Below are 15664 nucleotides of genomic sequence, written 5' to 3'. Positions count from 1 at the left end.
TAAGCAAACATGAAAAGGACAAATCCCATTTCATTCTGGATACCGCCGAATTTTTTTTCTTACAGGCGCACTGTTCTATTGGCTTACAGGATGCGGTATTCCGCTTTGCTTCTGTTCGTATTTGCCAAGACTGATGAAGATGTGGTGGAGTGATTGTTCAAGACAACCTTTTTCAAGGCAAAAACAAAATATGGCAGCAGCGTAGTAGTAATCGTCGTTCTCGTCGTCGTCGTCGTCGTTATCGTAGTAGTAATAGTAGTAGTAGTAGTAGTGTTGGTGGTAAAGCAGCACAAGCAGTAAGTAGTAGTAGTAGTAGTAGTAGTAACAGCAACAGCAGCAACAGCAACAGCAGTAGTAGTAGTAACAGCAGCAACAGCAGCAGCAGTAAGTAGTAGTAGTAGCAGTGATGGTGGTGGTGGTGGAGAAAGTAGCAGTGGTAATAGTAGTACAGTAGCAATAGTAGTAACAGTTGCAGTAGTCATACTGGTAGTGATAATAGCAACAGCAGCAGCAGGTGTAGCAGAAACTGGCAACAGAACCAGTTACAGCGTTTGTTGCGATAAAAAGCGATCGCTGCCGCTGTCAGACCAAAAGCAACCGCAGTAATCGTTCCCCTTCCCACCTCGCCCCGGGCCTCGTGCAGTTCCCGCGGCCGAGCACACACGAGCCTCTCCACCACGCACCGCAGCGCCTCAAAGCAGACGGCGCCACAGCCAACACCACGCCGTCGCCCGCTGGTGGCCTTCGGGACGCCACCACTGACTACTCCTCGACTGAATACTGCCATCACTGCCCCGATAACTTACAACATACACAAGGAAGGACTAAAAGAAAAGAAAAGAAAAAAAAAAAAACATACATGTTGAATGTAATCTCCATAACTCCTAAAATGAAAGGTGAAAAAGTACCAAGTAAATACAAGCTGAAAAAAATACCTTTGTAGATGATAAGGGAAGGCGTGGAGGTCTTTATCAGGAGGCTCGCGGGTGGGCGGAAGGGAGGGCACGGTGTCACTGAAATTCACAGCACGTCTCGATGGCTTGGCACCCTCAGTCCTGCTGCCCTGCCGCCGCCACGCTGCACGCATGGCTAAGGACACTCCGTACACACACCCGCGCCTTCGTCTAGGACTGAAAGATAACGTAAGTTCTTTGCATTGCTTATCATAAAGGTACCATATCCTAACACTAATCCTAATGAGTAGAAATATATTTTTGCCTTTACTTTTGGGCGGTGACTCTCAACTTGAACCTCGCAGTGTATTGTTACCTGCATTGCTGCGGGTATTCTAGCAGGACAGCCTCGTCCCTTCCAGCCTCACAGCCCCTGCTGCCCTGCTGAGAACACCTCACCTGATCACCATGACACTCACTGTCACTATATGAATTGAATTTAATAGAGGTAAGATGTGACATAGAAACAATGACATATTTGCTCATAACACGTCCCCCCAGCAGCCAGGCAGAGCACACAGAACACAGCACGCAGGGAGTCGCCGTGCCGTCACTTCATCACGTACGTACTCGCGGTGTCTGGATGCAATGTGACTTTTAATTCTGTCATTTATGATTCATTAAAAGTTTTCAAATTAATTATGTAAATTACAAAATTCAATCCTGCTTAATTATACAATATGGACATGATTAGGAGCAGCGGCGCTCATCACGCACACGCCACGTTCCTGATTGCGAACACTACACATTCTACACTCACCCATGAACCGGCGGGGCTTGGGAACACTCGGTGCCTTTTTGCTGCAAGAAGGAAACCAGGGCCCGTATTCTTAAACGCTTTGTTCTCTCATAACGACTGTTTTTAGAGCGCACAGAGATGATGTGTCGGGTTTTCCATGAGTGTTTTTGCTATCGATAATGTAGAATCCTTACTAATATACCGCAGGAACCACGCAAACGCCATCAAAACCCCCATAACTTCCTTGCTAATATTGAAAGTAGGGGAGGTAAGACACCAGTGGTTAAGAATACGGTCTTAGGAAAACCCGCGACGATCAGCGGAGGGGCGTATCGCACGTCGAGAGCGAGGAGAGTGACCAATGTTAGGCTGGGATGGGAGGTATTGTCCCGCGAGGTTAAACACATGACAGACAGGCGCTCCTCTTTCACAGTTCAATCCCGGCGTGCCCCCGCAGCCTGAATGGTGCCGGTGATTAAAGACAGAGGCAGGTCGTCCCTCGGGTCACTCACGGGTCACGCAGAGGGTGCAGTGGGGCGCTATGTTTCCTGGGATTCACTGGCTTGTAATGGCTGTCTGGCTAACTTCCTTTCTGTCCGTTAACAATAATTTTTCATCCGAGAGAATCACAACGGGAAGAAAAAATAAATAAATAAACAAACTAAATTAAATAAGTAAATTATGCGTGTGTTAGATGGTGAGAAAGGAGAATATAAAAAAGAATAAGTTTCGATCCTCCGTTAAAAAAAAAAAAACAAAAAAAAACATATATCCTTCATTCATTCTCAGCAACGTCAATCCCCACTCGAGTCAACCACTTCTGAAAATCAATAAATTAATAAATAAACGCCATAAGTATGTTTAACGAGACTATAAATAGAATGAAAGGCTCTTCGATCCTGTGGCAAGTTACTATGGCGACGCCGCATTCGTTAACTGATAAAGTGTAATACTGGTATATCATTTTTAAACACGTCACTGATAGCTTGGGAAACCTGCTGCCCCTGCTACTTGACCCGGGCCCTGTGTGCTTGACCCTCTGAGGAAAGTCAAGGGAAACATGCAGTGGCTTCACATGACGAACACAACACTTTCCTCCACCGTGCTCTGGCGGCTCTCTGATGCCAAGAAGCAGTGTCCCGTCTCAGGAATACACGTACACGCCCAGAGGTCAGGCTACATGTATGTACGCAGAGTAGCCTGTGTTATGTATCAAGAAAGAAGAGCAGGAGGAAGAGGAGGCAAGGAAAAAGAAGACGGAAAAAAAAAATGAGGGAAAGAGGGAAAATAATAGAAAAGTCAGATACAACAACAACAATAACAGCAGCAACAACAACAATAATCATATCACGCTATAAACAGTGACTAAGATATATATATATATATATATATATATATATATATATATATATATATATATATATATATATATATATATATATATATATATATATATATATATATATATATATATATATATATATATATATAACGTTCCGAATTATAATCTGTTTTCCTTGACCTGCTCCCTAAAAAAAAAAAAAAAAAAAAAAAAAAAAAACATCTTGCTTTTTATGCATACAGTGAAACATTTTGAAGCGTTTTTTAATCACCTAAATTTACTAGTACATATGAACTTTAACTTGGTACACGGCTTGATTTTCTTTCTTTCTTTTTTTTTTCACCCTAGCGCTTTTTAAAGAAAGTAAGAAAATAAGGGAAGCTTCAAGAAGCCTTCAGGCTTACACGTGGCAGTCCCAGTATGAAACATACCTACCTCATAATTCCAGCTATCGTCTTCATCTATAATCTTGTCTGATCTTTTAAAAACTCCCTAATGACTCAACACTAGCAACCTGAGTACTGAGTCTATCCCATTCATCTACCATTCTATTTGAGAACCAATTCTCTCTCTCTCTCTCTCTCTCTCTCTCTCTCTCTCTCTCTCTCTCTCTCTCTCTCTCTCTCTCTCTCTCTCTTGACTTTATCAAGCTTGTACTTTTCATAAATCATCCTCATACATCTGTAAGTAGTGCGTATCGCTTTATCTTCTCTTCCTGCTCATTTCCGGAATCCATCTCAGCTTGACGCAGTAATCTTCTCTTCTTAAATCCCTATTCGGGGTCGCTGTTTAATAACAATGAGCCTCTTCCAGGTGTCTCTGACTTGTGCCATTCTTTCGCTTATATTCCTTTGTTTCTCACGTCTTCTTTAATGCAGGCTTTCCACTTTATTCAAGCTCTTCTTTCTTCTCATTCCTATCACCTCCATATGGCTTCTCTTGTAACGTACTACTCTTCATTTCTTCTTCTCAGATACCAAACTATCGGCTGCACGCACTGAGCTCACCTGGAAGCCCGCGCCTCCCCCGCCAGTCAGCGAGAGGCAGGAAAACTAAAGGTCAACACATCTACGCACACACCTGCCATTGACATTTCACAGCGAAGGTTGATGCATCTTGGCAAGTTTTTACTATCGATTCTTATGTATGCATCTTCTGGGACAAATAAATGAATAAATACCAGATTAATAAGTGACTTGTTTGTGATGCGAATGGGGATAACTTGTGATGAGCTGGTGCAAGGTTATAAGAGAGTATCGCAGTATTATATTCAAACTTCCTCCCTTCATTTTCCCTTCCTAAGCAATGCATTCTTACGTATTACTGCGTCTTATCTCGTCTAATTTTAACAGGCTCTTGTGGCAGTTAATGCTGGTGGTTTCCAAGTGTGCGTTCATGATTCCAGTGATAGTTTAACAAGGATTCTGCACAATTAAGAGGAGAAAAGATATATGAGGATTTAATTATTATCTCTGTGGCCTTTGAAAATAGTGCTTACGAGTCCCAAACACCTCAAAGTACAGGTCTGGAATCATGATATAAATGAAAAACAATCTTCCAACACTTCTGCTTTTTCAGGACTCTCTCTCTCTCTCTCTCTCTCTCTCTCTCTCTCTCTCTCTCTCTCTCTCTCTCTCTCTCTCTCTCTCTCTCAACAACCGGTCCCTCCATAATGCTTAGTTCAAAACAATCTGAACCATCTTGGCAGGGAAAAAGTTACATGAACGCGGGAATAACTTTAATGGACGGACTGACCACGACCGAGAGACGAGTTTAGTCCATTGGTCTTGGGACTCACCAGATCCAGAGATGGTCTGTGCTATGTTCACCGCTACTTTGGTTTGATCTGGGAAGTTCCTCATTACGCACGTCTCAATAATGATACTGAAACGTGAATGAATGTACAAGTAGATAGGAGCGAACTACTACTACTACTACTACTACTATTGCTGCTGCTGCTGCTGTTGCTACTACTGCTACTATTACTGCTACTACTAAAAATAATATTAAAAAATTTCTTCAGTCTCCCGATTTTTTTCCGTTTTTTCATCACATTTTTCATTCTTTTTTTTTTTTAGCTCGTTTCGTATCATTTTTTTCAATTTCCTTTTAAACTTATCCTTCCATTTTTTTTTTTGCTTCAGTTCACAGATATTGTCAATGTTATTTCTTCCTTTCATTCTTTTAATTTTTTTTTAATGGTTTTATCCTTATTATTTTCTTTTCGTTTTATTTTTTCACATTTCTTGATATTTCCCACTGCGTTTCATAATTAGCTTTAGTTAATAGCTTCCTAAAATACATTGACCCATGAGGAAGTGAAAGGGAGGAAAGAAGAAACATTTTCTCACCTCGAGCAAAATATTTAAGCTTATGCTAAAAATACAACCACAGAAAACATAGAATACAAAGAAACAGCTTTATTATAAGGTAAACTATTGTAATTTTCTTCAACTAAGCATTTGACACGAGATTCCAGTATCTTGTCTCGACTACTTTGAAAAGGATGTGGTGGAAGTTAATGGGGTTTTCAATTGTGCTGCCATGATTCTAGCGTAGTTGAACGAGGACTATGCGTCATCAATAGGGAAAATACTCTTGAGAACCTGACTGTTTATCTCCACTGCCTTTGAAAATAGTCTTTGTATGAGACCAAAGCGTTCCAAAATATGGATACTCATTATCGTAGCTTACATATGTGTGGCAGCAGTGTTGTGCACCTGTATGTTGTGCGTGGTATGTTGGTCACTCCAATACAATACGAGTGCTGATATTGACAAAGACCGTATTGGATAAGTCTACTTCAATAATTGATACGCAGATATACGCAGATATCGTACATTTGTCATGGGTTCAGAATTTTGGTCCATGCTGTTGATTCACATTAGTACATTTCTACCTGTATATGCTGTAGAGTTACTTATATACTGTATATCACCATAATTCTTTACATTCTTTTCGACTATCCTCTTTTAGGACAGGTATCTTCATTTTTTTTCTCTTTGTCTTTTGTTACACTTGGCCTGAACCCGTCTTACATAAAATACCAATATATCCAACTATACATTTTCATATTTAACAAATTCTTATGTTTTCACGTATTTCGAAATATCTACTGTACGTGTTTTACGTATCAAACCAAGATACAGGAAGTTTAATCATTGCTGTCTGACCTTTACTATTATCAAACACTTACACGTCCGTTCCTACGTCAATGACACATTCTAAAACATTTATTCGTCATCTAAATTTACAAGTGCATACTAATCTTCACACGCTTTTACTTATTTATTTATTTATTAAACCCGCCCCCTCTTTTTTTTCTTGTGGTTTTCTAAGCTTATATACACATTTACAAAGATAAAGAGGCTGGTGAATGTGGTCGTGGAGGGAAAATTGCTGTTTTTTTTTTCCTTCTAAAGTACAGATGGGATAAAGAGAAAAGAGTGTGTACATAAATAAATAAAGGAAAAGTGTTAAAAATGAAGGACAATAGTACATAGACATGAGATGGTGCTCTTCAGGTGGGCGAGGAGAATGCTTTAAATAGCACTACCAAACAGGCTGCCGCACGCTGCCACCACCACCACCACCACCGCGCACCAACAAAACACATCTACTGCGTCACGTGAAGGAAGAACACCTCGACTTCCCACGCATCACTCTCCACGAGTTGCTGTAGACACACAGGGCAAGGCAGTGAAGGGAGCTGGGGTCAAGTGTTACAGAACTGACGGAGGGGCAGGATCAGGCTAAGGTGGCCACGCAGCAGACTCTGAGTGGAGTGTTGGCCTCAGTATTGCTGTGGTGGGTGGCTGGGGGTGTTTTGGGTGTTTCCTCGGCCTACCTCATGGTATACAAGCACACACCTCCCCCTCAAGTGTCATCCCTTCGGTCTCTGTCATTCTGCAGCCTTCATACATCCTCCTATGGTCTTCTAATCGTCAACATACACCGCTGATGCAGGTAACTAATTCTCTCTCTCTCTCTCTCTCTCTCTCTCTCTCTCTCTCTCTCTCTCTCTCTCTCTCTCTCTCTCTCTCTCTCTCTCTCTCTCTCTCTCTCTCTGCGACAGGGAAAACGAACAGGCAGCACCAAGGACTAATACAATCGTGGTGTAGTGGCAGGCACGATGTTGCGTCATAGTGAACAGTGCCAGCTGTGTTGAGCGTTCCGTCACGCTGTGCAAATATGTGTAAAACTGATATGAAGTTGATAATCATATGGTATTATATGCAACAGGTGTAAGTCGTAAGGAAATGCTGTACTTGTGATAATATTCCTCTTATGTAGCAGGACAATAATTAATTATATCTAGATGTGTGTATTTACTCTGTAGCTGATTAGTTATTTTGCTCTTTCTAGTTGGTCACCAGCCGCTGCAATGGCGACTAAGGGCAGGCCAGCCCCGCTGCAGGACCTGGTGAGAGAGAGGACCTGCAAGTTAACCTTAGACGCTTTGAGTAACATTCTGCGGCAAGAAAGAGAATCCGAGGAGTATCATAGAAAACTTCGCTGCAGAGGTAAAAGAAAACGTGCTCATTCCTGCGATGGCTGTCCAGTTAGCAAGAAAGCAAAGACGGAGGAACACCAACATGTGTACTACACCCGAGCGAGAGCGAAACGCGAGAGAGAACAGGAACACGACGAGGATGTCGATGCTCCAAGGAAAAGACGAAAAAGTTTCGGACCATCCCACGGGGGCGCCTCTTCCCACACAAGCTCCCCGCCGCCAGGCCACCTACAAGGCAGCAGGGATGACCTTACCCTCCAGCAGGGTGTGTTCGACTCAGACAAGCTGGAGGCCTTGAGACGCTGCTTCTGCTACCTAACCCCCTCCATGTGGACCACCTATGCTAGGTGTCTTCTGGACAGAGTTATATCAGAAATCAGATTCAAAGAAATGGACCAAGAGGTTCTCGGGAAAACAATTGAGTACATATTCGGTGCAAAGTTATTGTCTTTCTCGACAGTGGCGATCGAGCGTTACTCGTGCAGCGTAGTGAAGGTTCTCTTCGACCAGCTAATGAAGTGCACACGACTGGAGGTCTTGGAAGTGACTGTACCGCCAAGCAGCAAGAGGGACGTGGCGGCTGCCGCGCTGTCCCTGCAGACGCTGGGGCGCCTCCACTCCCTCTCACTCCTGCCTTCCTCCCGTGTCTCCTATCACTGGGCCGTTAGTCACCTGGCCCGCCACTGCTACGCGCTGCGGGAACTGAAGATAGTCTACAACGGAGACCTCTTCAACAGATCAGATGAGCTGGCGAGTTTGGGGCGGTGCGGCAAACTCGCCTCCCTCTGGCTCTTCAACTTCGGCCACAACAGTGAGATGAGGGAAGTGATCCATCTCTTGGAATCTTTAGGGAACCTCGAAGTGTTGTATCATAAGGAGCTGCCCAATGCCATCCTGGAGCTGCGGCCCCCCAGGGATGCAGGAGCGGGGGCCATGAAAGCAGGGGCGGGGCGCCATCTTGGGCTGCAGCGAGTGGATCTATGTTGGCACGAGCGGGCCATTGGCTACCAGCTGGTGTACGTGCCAGCGTCCCACCTGCTGCACCTTGCCAGGATGTGTCCTCACATCAGGGTCCTCAACCTGGTAGGTCCTCCGTGTCTGGCCGAAGTGATAGGACACCTGCCAAGCCTGCACGTACTGATCCTGCACCAGGCCAGCCTCACTCTGTGCCTCGGCTCTGCCCTCAAGCACCTCGACCTCGCCAGGATAACAGAACTGCGAGTGTCAGACGTGTGGGACGTGACGCACGACGTCATCTCCGCGGTGGCGTGCGGCTGCCCTCACCTGCAGGTGCTAAATGTCATTAACGCAAACCTGGAAGCGCGAGGAGATCTCCAGGCGCTGACCCACCGCCCGCCCTTCCCCCACCTCCGCCAGCTGACCCTCGTGTTCGGTATGATCAACAGGCGTCCTCCCCTTACCACGCCCTCGGTCTGGCAGCTCGGCGCACAGCTCACGTCCTATTTCTTGGACGGCGCCTCCCAGCTCACCGACCTTTGGCTTTACTACCAGGAGGAGGACATCCTGGACGGCGACCTTCCCACTGCACAATACTTGGATGACGTCCTGACCCGCCCGCGCCCCGCCCTTCGCTCCCTCAGACTGGAGTGGCCGCCGGCTGTGTCTCCCGGGCTGGTGGGCGCCGTGGTGCGTGCCTGCCCCGCCCTCGCCACGCTGTCCTCCATCATCACGTGGCCGCTCACGTCGGACCAGAGAGCCACCTTTGTGGCGCTGTACGGCCGATGCGTAGACATCATGTGACCACTCTGATGACCCATAAGACTTGTTTTTCTTTTTTAGTTGCTTCTGAGGCCATATAATTGCGACACATAACTGTCATAGCTTCAATTCATTACGGATAGTGTTATTTTTCCCAGTAATATGAAAAGAGAGCAGGTGAAACAACAAAACTCAAAGGTGATTCTGAGACTGAGGCTGACCAGCCAGTAAGCGATGACTGAGTGTGATATCATGTATTTCAGGAAATACAATAAGTAAATAACAAGAACGTGTTTACTTTCCGATGCCCTGAATTTTGTGGATGTCGTCCTTTCTCGTTACGAATGTTGTATTCTAATTTTTTCCTCTTTTCTTTGCTTTTGCGACTTAGTTTGACTTAGCGCACTGTTTCACGAGTCTATTACAAGTCTCCTGCACAAGCGAACATAATGTATATGTGTCTCAGGACTTGAGGAGGTCGAGTGGTGTACTTGCCTCCCGCACACGAGTAACCATCACGCGGGACTCCGAGCAACACGAGTGATAACGTCCACCACTGCTGGCTCACACATCACTGGCTTACCTACTCATGAGAAGCGGCGATGCAGTAAGGGGAATCTTGCCATCCAGTAAAGGGTCTGGAGGCGCATCTTGAAGACCACTGGTGGAAAAGCGCGACGCAGTGACCCGCTGACCTGACAGCCCAGCCTCCATTTGCCTTGATCTGTGGGAACATTTAACACATTAATTGTAAACCATTATTTTCCCTCCGTCGTGCTCTGTCACCGTAACGTAATAAAGAAAGCACCATTGTGTCAGCATGAAAATTGGCCACGTATATGAAATTACATTTAATATTACCACAATTCTGATGACGATTCCAGCAAAATTATCATTACTACCACCACTACCACCGCTTCTGGCTCTGCTTGTGAAATGAGAAATAAATACCTTACTTTCAGTTCAAAGTTTAAAAAATAGAAAACTTTGTCTTGGTAATGAAATTTAAAAATTTTTTCATTTAGTTTTATTTTAGCAATATCAAGAAATTATACTGAAATGGCAACTAGTTTTGTTTACGTTCCTTTCTTCGTGATAAACTGTTACTTCACTTCATCACAGGCGCGACTCCCTGCCACCTGGGCGCCTTCCACCGGAACACGGCGCCCTGTTCTCCCCATGCACAAGCCCACCCACCCCTCATCCACACCAGTGCTCGGCTGTGACTATAGAGAAGAACAATGCACTGCATTAACTCGTCAGTTGCCACGTTAATGTTCCGTACGTACGAGCCGCCTTGCTGGTGGCCACCACGCCCCGCCCCGTCCCGCTCCACACCACCCAGCATCGTCCAGTCCTGTCCTGTTCCATCCTCTCCCAGTCTGCCCTGCCCCGCCCCGCCCCGCCCGTCCCCTCCCCTCCCAACCTCCATAATAATGACACCATTTATTCTGCTCGTTATTTTGCTCGACGAAACTTAGCTCATTACACACCGGCAGGGTTTGTTATTCAAGTCATAGAAATGATGCTGCCTAATTATACACCACGGTAAGTTATGAAATAAACAAATAGAGAGAATCATCATCACTTGTACCAATACTGTCACCAGCAACAACAGCAGCAGCAGCAGCAGCAGCAGCAAAAAAAAAAAAAAAAAAAAAAGAAAAAAAAAACAATGATGATGATCACAAATAACAAGAAATAATCTGACCACACACACACGTCACATGAAGGAGAAAAAAACATTACACAAACTCGTGCCTCGGGTGTTTCCATTGTCTAGCTCAGGATCTACTCAAATGTCAGATGAGTTTCCCGTCACCGTGGAGCGCCAACAGAGGACGGCACTGGCTGGTGCCTGCCTACTGTGTGGCGTGTGATGACGACCCAGTGGTGCGTGCATACAAGTGACGCATATCCAAGCAGGAACATGTGTGAACTCCGAACATGTAATTTCCACTAATTTCATTCGTACTACATGCACTTGAAGCTTCCATAACTAACTACGGATGAAAACATAGAAATTACGACAGGAAAAGGAACTCCGAACATTATATATAATATCTACTAATTCTATTCATATTAATTAGATACTGAAGCTTTCGTAATTAAATAACTAAAACAAGTAACTAAGCATGAATGATAACTAATAATGACAAAACCTAACATAACATTTCAAAATAATTAACCTAACCTAACCTTCCACCTCACAGACCAAAGCATCGCTCGTCACGCTGAGTCGAGGGCGGCAGCTCGCCACCAGCCCTAAAACCTGCATCGAGTTGAGTGCCACTGCCGGGGTGCACCAGGCACTGGGATGCTGTACGACACTCTTTCCCACAGCACTGCCCCGCCGGCCGCACGTACGACTCAATGGCCTGGGACGCATCCTCCCCTCATTCCTCGCCCTCAGGGATTCATTCCTCCCATGCCTAACAAAACAAACACCGAGAAGCAACGTGTAATGATGTTCTTGAAAAATGATGTAGCTGCAGGTCGATGGCGATAGTGAGAGCGAGCGAGGGAGCGCAGTGGGAGGGAGAGCTCGGGGGGGTGAGAGCCGCTGGAGGGAGGCGGGTGGTGGTTGGGAGATGCGTGTCGTTGTGGCGGTGGTGGTGACAGCACGCTCGGGGTCTGCTCTCCCCGCCCTGGTTCGCGGTAAGTCACACTCCACCTTGCTCCCTCGCAGGCACACACCAGATCGCCGGGGTGTGTTTCGGGAAGTGAAAACGGTGGCGCGTGTGCTGGTGGGGCGTGCAGAGTGAAGGGGGCCTCGGGAAGCCTGGTTTGTGAGAAAAGTGTGTGCGGACTGTTGTACCCTCGGAGAGCTGAGCAGCAAGCACGCATTGCAGAAAAAAATGGCTGTAAGCATCAGTAAAACAAGACTGTCAGGGTGTGAGGCAATTGGTCGGAGGTGTGGAGACGCCAGTGTTTGGGCGGCTCTCCCTTAGCCATGAGTGACAAACATAAGCCGGTGAGTGAGAGCCACACATCACGAACACCCGGCCGTGCACCACTGACGGGAGCAGGCCTGGCAGGAGCCTAGAACACAGCCCCACCCTGCATGTCCCCGTGGCCTGCACCTGGTGGCCTGCGTCAGTTGGGTGAGACAAAACTGGCTGGCTGTTTCCCTCCATGTGAGTAGCGATCGATGTGGCAGGACCTGAGCGGCCGCCACTACCACCACCTTAGTGCTGGCGACGCGGCCCTGCACTGCCTCCCCTCTTTAAAACCTGCCCTCCAGCACCACGCTCTTACGGAGGCCACAGAGTGCGAGTGTAGTGCCTGAAGGTGCCGGGCCCACGCACTGGAGGAATGTGAGGCAGGGGTGAGGCTGAGGACTGCCCCTGGTGTGGCCGTGTCTCCGTGGTGGCTCGTTCCGGCGGACTGTGGCTGAGAGGGGCTGGTGGTCAGTAGCCTCTGTCGTTCATGTATAAAGAGGGAGTGTGGCAGGGAGTGCGGCGCTGCGTCCACGTCCCCAGATGCTGTTTATCCCTTGCAGAGGTGTGTGTGTGTGTGTGGAGTGGGGGGCGCACCTCGTAAGGGTCTTCTGCTGTAATGTACAAGTGATCAGAAGCACTGCAGGTTTATCTTTCTGTGCTTCATTCATCTGGCTTCTTTGGACTCCGAGCTGCCTTTATCTGAAGGGATGCCGCAGGGAAACGTGACAAAACATCGGTGGTTCCTTGTAGAGAGAGAGAGAGAGAGAGAGAGAGAGAGAGAGAGAGAGAGAGAGAGAGAGAGAGAGAGAGAGAGAGAGAGAGAGAGAGAGAGGAACAGGACAATAGAGGGGAAAAGAGGGGCAGGTGTTACTGGCCACATACTGCTTCTAGAAGGGAACGTGTGTCTCTGTGTGTGTGTGTGTGTGTGTGTTGCTGGGGGGGCGGAGGAGGGAACACATTGACGGGATAACAAACCAGGTGCAGTGCTTGTTGCCTAGAAACGGTTGATTGAATTACAAGTACAGGTATTGTGCGAACTGCCACGGAAGGGAAGGAAAGGAGGGAGGGAGGGAAGAGGAGAGTTTGTGACCCCTAATTTGAAGGTTATGGCAAAGCTTGGAATTTTTTTTTCTACGTTGTTTAGTAAGTTCTTATTTACTGTCTGTTTCATCTGTGGATAGTGATGGCAATGAGGATGAGGAGGAGGAGGAGGAGGGAATGGGAGGTATGAAACAAAACAGAAGACCAGAAACGAGAGAAAATGAGGATAAAACAAAGGTGCCCATGATATTTTGTGTGTGTGTGTGTGTGTGTGTGTGTGTGTGTGTGTGTGTGTGTGTGTGTGTGTGTGTGACCTTATTCCTCCTCGCTGTTTAATTATTTCATCGGTTATCGTTATGGGAAATCAGTAAATAAACAATGGCGATGGGGAACACTATCAGCCCCATTGTTGAAAGTGGGCTAAACGCATACATACATACATACATACACACACACACACACACACACACACACACACACACACACACACACACACACACACACACACAAACACACACACACACAAATTCAGAATAATAATAGTAATAATTATGATAAAAATAATAATAATAATATATATATATATATATATATATATATATATATATATATATATATATATATTATATATATATATATATATATATATACGAAAAACAAATTCTGGAAACATACAAACAAACAAAAATAATGCAAATCATGAAACAACACAATTATTTTCCTTCTTCAATCACTCATTCAGTCAGTCATCAGTCAGCAACCAACAATTAAAGCACCAATCTAAAATAATAATAATACTAAAATACTAAAATAGAAAATCAAAAAAAGAAAGTATGGAAAAACAAGCGAAAAGACGAAGAATAACCACAAGGACATAAACTTAAATCTTTTCTGTTTAATTTCCATGTACTAAAAAGACCGAGAAGTGCAAAACGTGTGTGTGTGTGTGGTGTGTGTGTGTGTGTGTGTGTGTGTGTGTGTGTGTGTGTGTGTGTGTGTGTGTGTGTGTGTGTGTGTGTGTGTGTGTGTGCCTCATCTTGTTTCAGGTCTACTATTAGCTTGGTAATGGGTTGAAGGCCTGGCGCGTCTTAATTAGAGAGAGAGAGAGAGAGAGAGAGAGAGAGAGAGAGAGAGAGAGAGAGAGAGAGAGAGAGAGAGAGAGAGAGAGAGAGAGAGAGAGAGAGAGAGAGAGAGGCAGACAGACAAATAGGCAAAACAGAGACAAATAAACAGAAACACAGATGAACAGAAAGACAGACAGGCAAACAGACAGGCAAACAGACAGGCAACCAAACACAGACAGAAAAAAAAAACATATGAACAGAGAGACAGATAAACAGAAGCAAATTTTTAACAGAAACGGACATGCAAACAAACATGAACAGACAAACAAACAGATAAACAAACACAAATGAACAGACAGACAGATATAGACAGGCAGGTAGACATGGACAGACAGACAGGCACACAGACAGACAAGCAAGCAGACAGACAGACAGACATATATGCCGCCAAGATGGAAGATAAACAGACAAGAAAAGGAATGCTTCTTTCCACCACACTGGAAAATAGATGGTGATTGAACCTTTGAAGTCTGTGAGTAAGTATGTGGGTCTCTCTCTCTCTCTCTCTCTCTCTCTCTCTCTCTCTCTCTCTCTCTCTCTCTCTCTATCGTGCTCCTGATCTTTATTTTTCTCTTATCATTCTTTCATTTTCCTGCTTACCTCCAATATATCCTTTTCCTTATTTTCCCTTATTTTTCAACTTATTCCTTCCTTCCTTCATCTATACCTTACATTTCTCCCAACTTTCATTCTTTTCTTCTTTCTTCTTCTTGTTTACCTTCTTCCATGCCTTCCTCTCACTTCTAGACACTTCATCTCTTTTTCCTTCATTCCTTCAATCCTTCCTTCTTTTCCTCTTGAGTCCTACATTTACTTTCTTTTACTATCCAAATCTCTCAGTTACTAGTGAAATCTGGAAAAGAAAAAAATGATTGGATCTTCCTGTCTTTTTTTTTTATTTCTGTTCGTCTGCATTCTTTATCTTCCTGTCTATCCGTCTCTCTCTCTCTCTCTCTCTCTCTCTCTCTCTCTCTCTCTCTCTCTCTCTCTTGATATTTTCTCGTGTAAAAAGACAGTCACTTTTTTCTCCCCCTCTCTTTCTTTACGAACGGAAAAGCAGAATGAGATGGAGGGAGAGATAAAAATGTAGAAATATGGAAACGAGGAAGAAAATGAAGAGGAGGGAGGGAGGAGCGGGAGAGAAAGAAGTGGCTGAAGTGGAAGAGGAGTACGTGGAGGAGGAGGAGGAGGAGGAGGAGGAGGAGGAGGAGGAGAAAGGATCAAATGAACATGAAGGAAAAACAATCAGCAGCAGCCCTGTTGGTCCTTAAGAGGCTGTTTGTGTGAACAT

The 15664-nt window shown here is 45.2% G+C and overlaps 2 protein-coding genes and 1 long non-coding RNA gene across 9 annotated transcripts in view; all 3 read left to right on the top strand.

Annotated features, from left to right (window-relative positions):
* The first annotated feature begins 1003 nt into the window (after positions 1 to 1003).
* Positions 1004 to 4216, top strand: LOC135102070 (uncharacterized). Its single transcript, XR_010269511.1, has 2 exons — positions 1004 to 1142; positions 4008 to 4216. It is a non-coding gene; the product is annotated as an uncharacterized LOC135102070 (long non-coding RNA).
* Positions 4217 to 6466: 2250 nt separating this feature from the next.
* Positions 6467 to 9549, top strand: LOC135102069 (uncharacterized). Its single transcript, XM_064006751.1, has 2 exons — positions 6467 to 7000; positions 7400 to 9549. The coding sequence occupies exon 2, from the start codon at positions 7419 to 7421 to the stop codon at positions 9306 to 9308; it is 1890 nt and encodes a 629-aa protein (XP_063862821.1). The 5' UTR covers positions 6467 to 7000; positions 7400 to 7418; the 3' UTR covers positions 9309 to 9549.
* Positions 9550 to 11809: 2260 nt separating this feature from the next.
* LOC135101757 (nascent polypeptide-associated complex subunit alpha, muscle-specific form-like) overlaps positions 11810 to 15664 on the top strand; it is a 190186-nt gene continuing 186331 nt past the window's right edge. For 6 of the 7 annotated variants that reach the window (XM_064006044.1, XM_064006043.1, XM_064006039.1 and 3 more), the window contains exon 1: positions 11810 to 11924. The gene's annotated coding sequence lies outside the window, so the exon portion shown is untranslated. The other variant, XM_064006042.1, reaches the window with a different exon arrangement.

Source organism: Scylla paramamosain, chromosome 7, assembly GCF_035594125.1.
Source record: "Scylla paramamosain isolate STU-SP2022 chromosome 7, ASM3559412v1, whole genome shotgun sequence".
Taxonomy (NCBI): domain Eukaryota; kingdom Metazoa; phylum Arthropoda; class Malacostraca; order Decapoda; family Portunidae; genus Scylla; species Scylla paramamosain.
The sequence above is the reverse complement of the archived record's forward strand: the minus strand, read 5'-3'. Positions and strand labels throughout refer to the sequence as shown.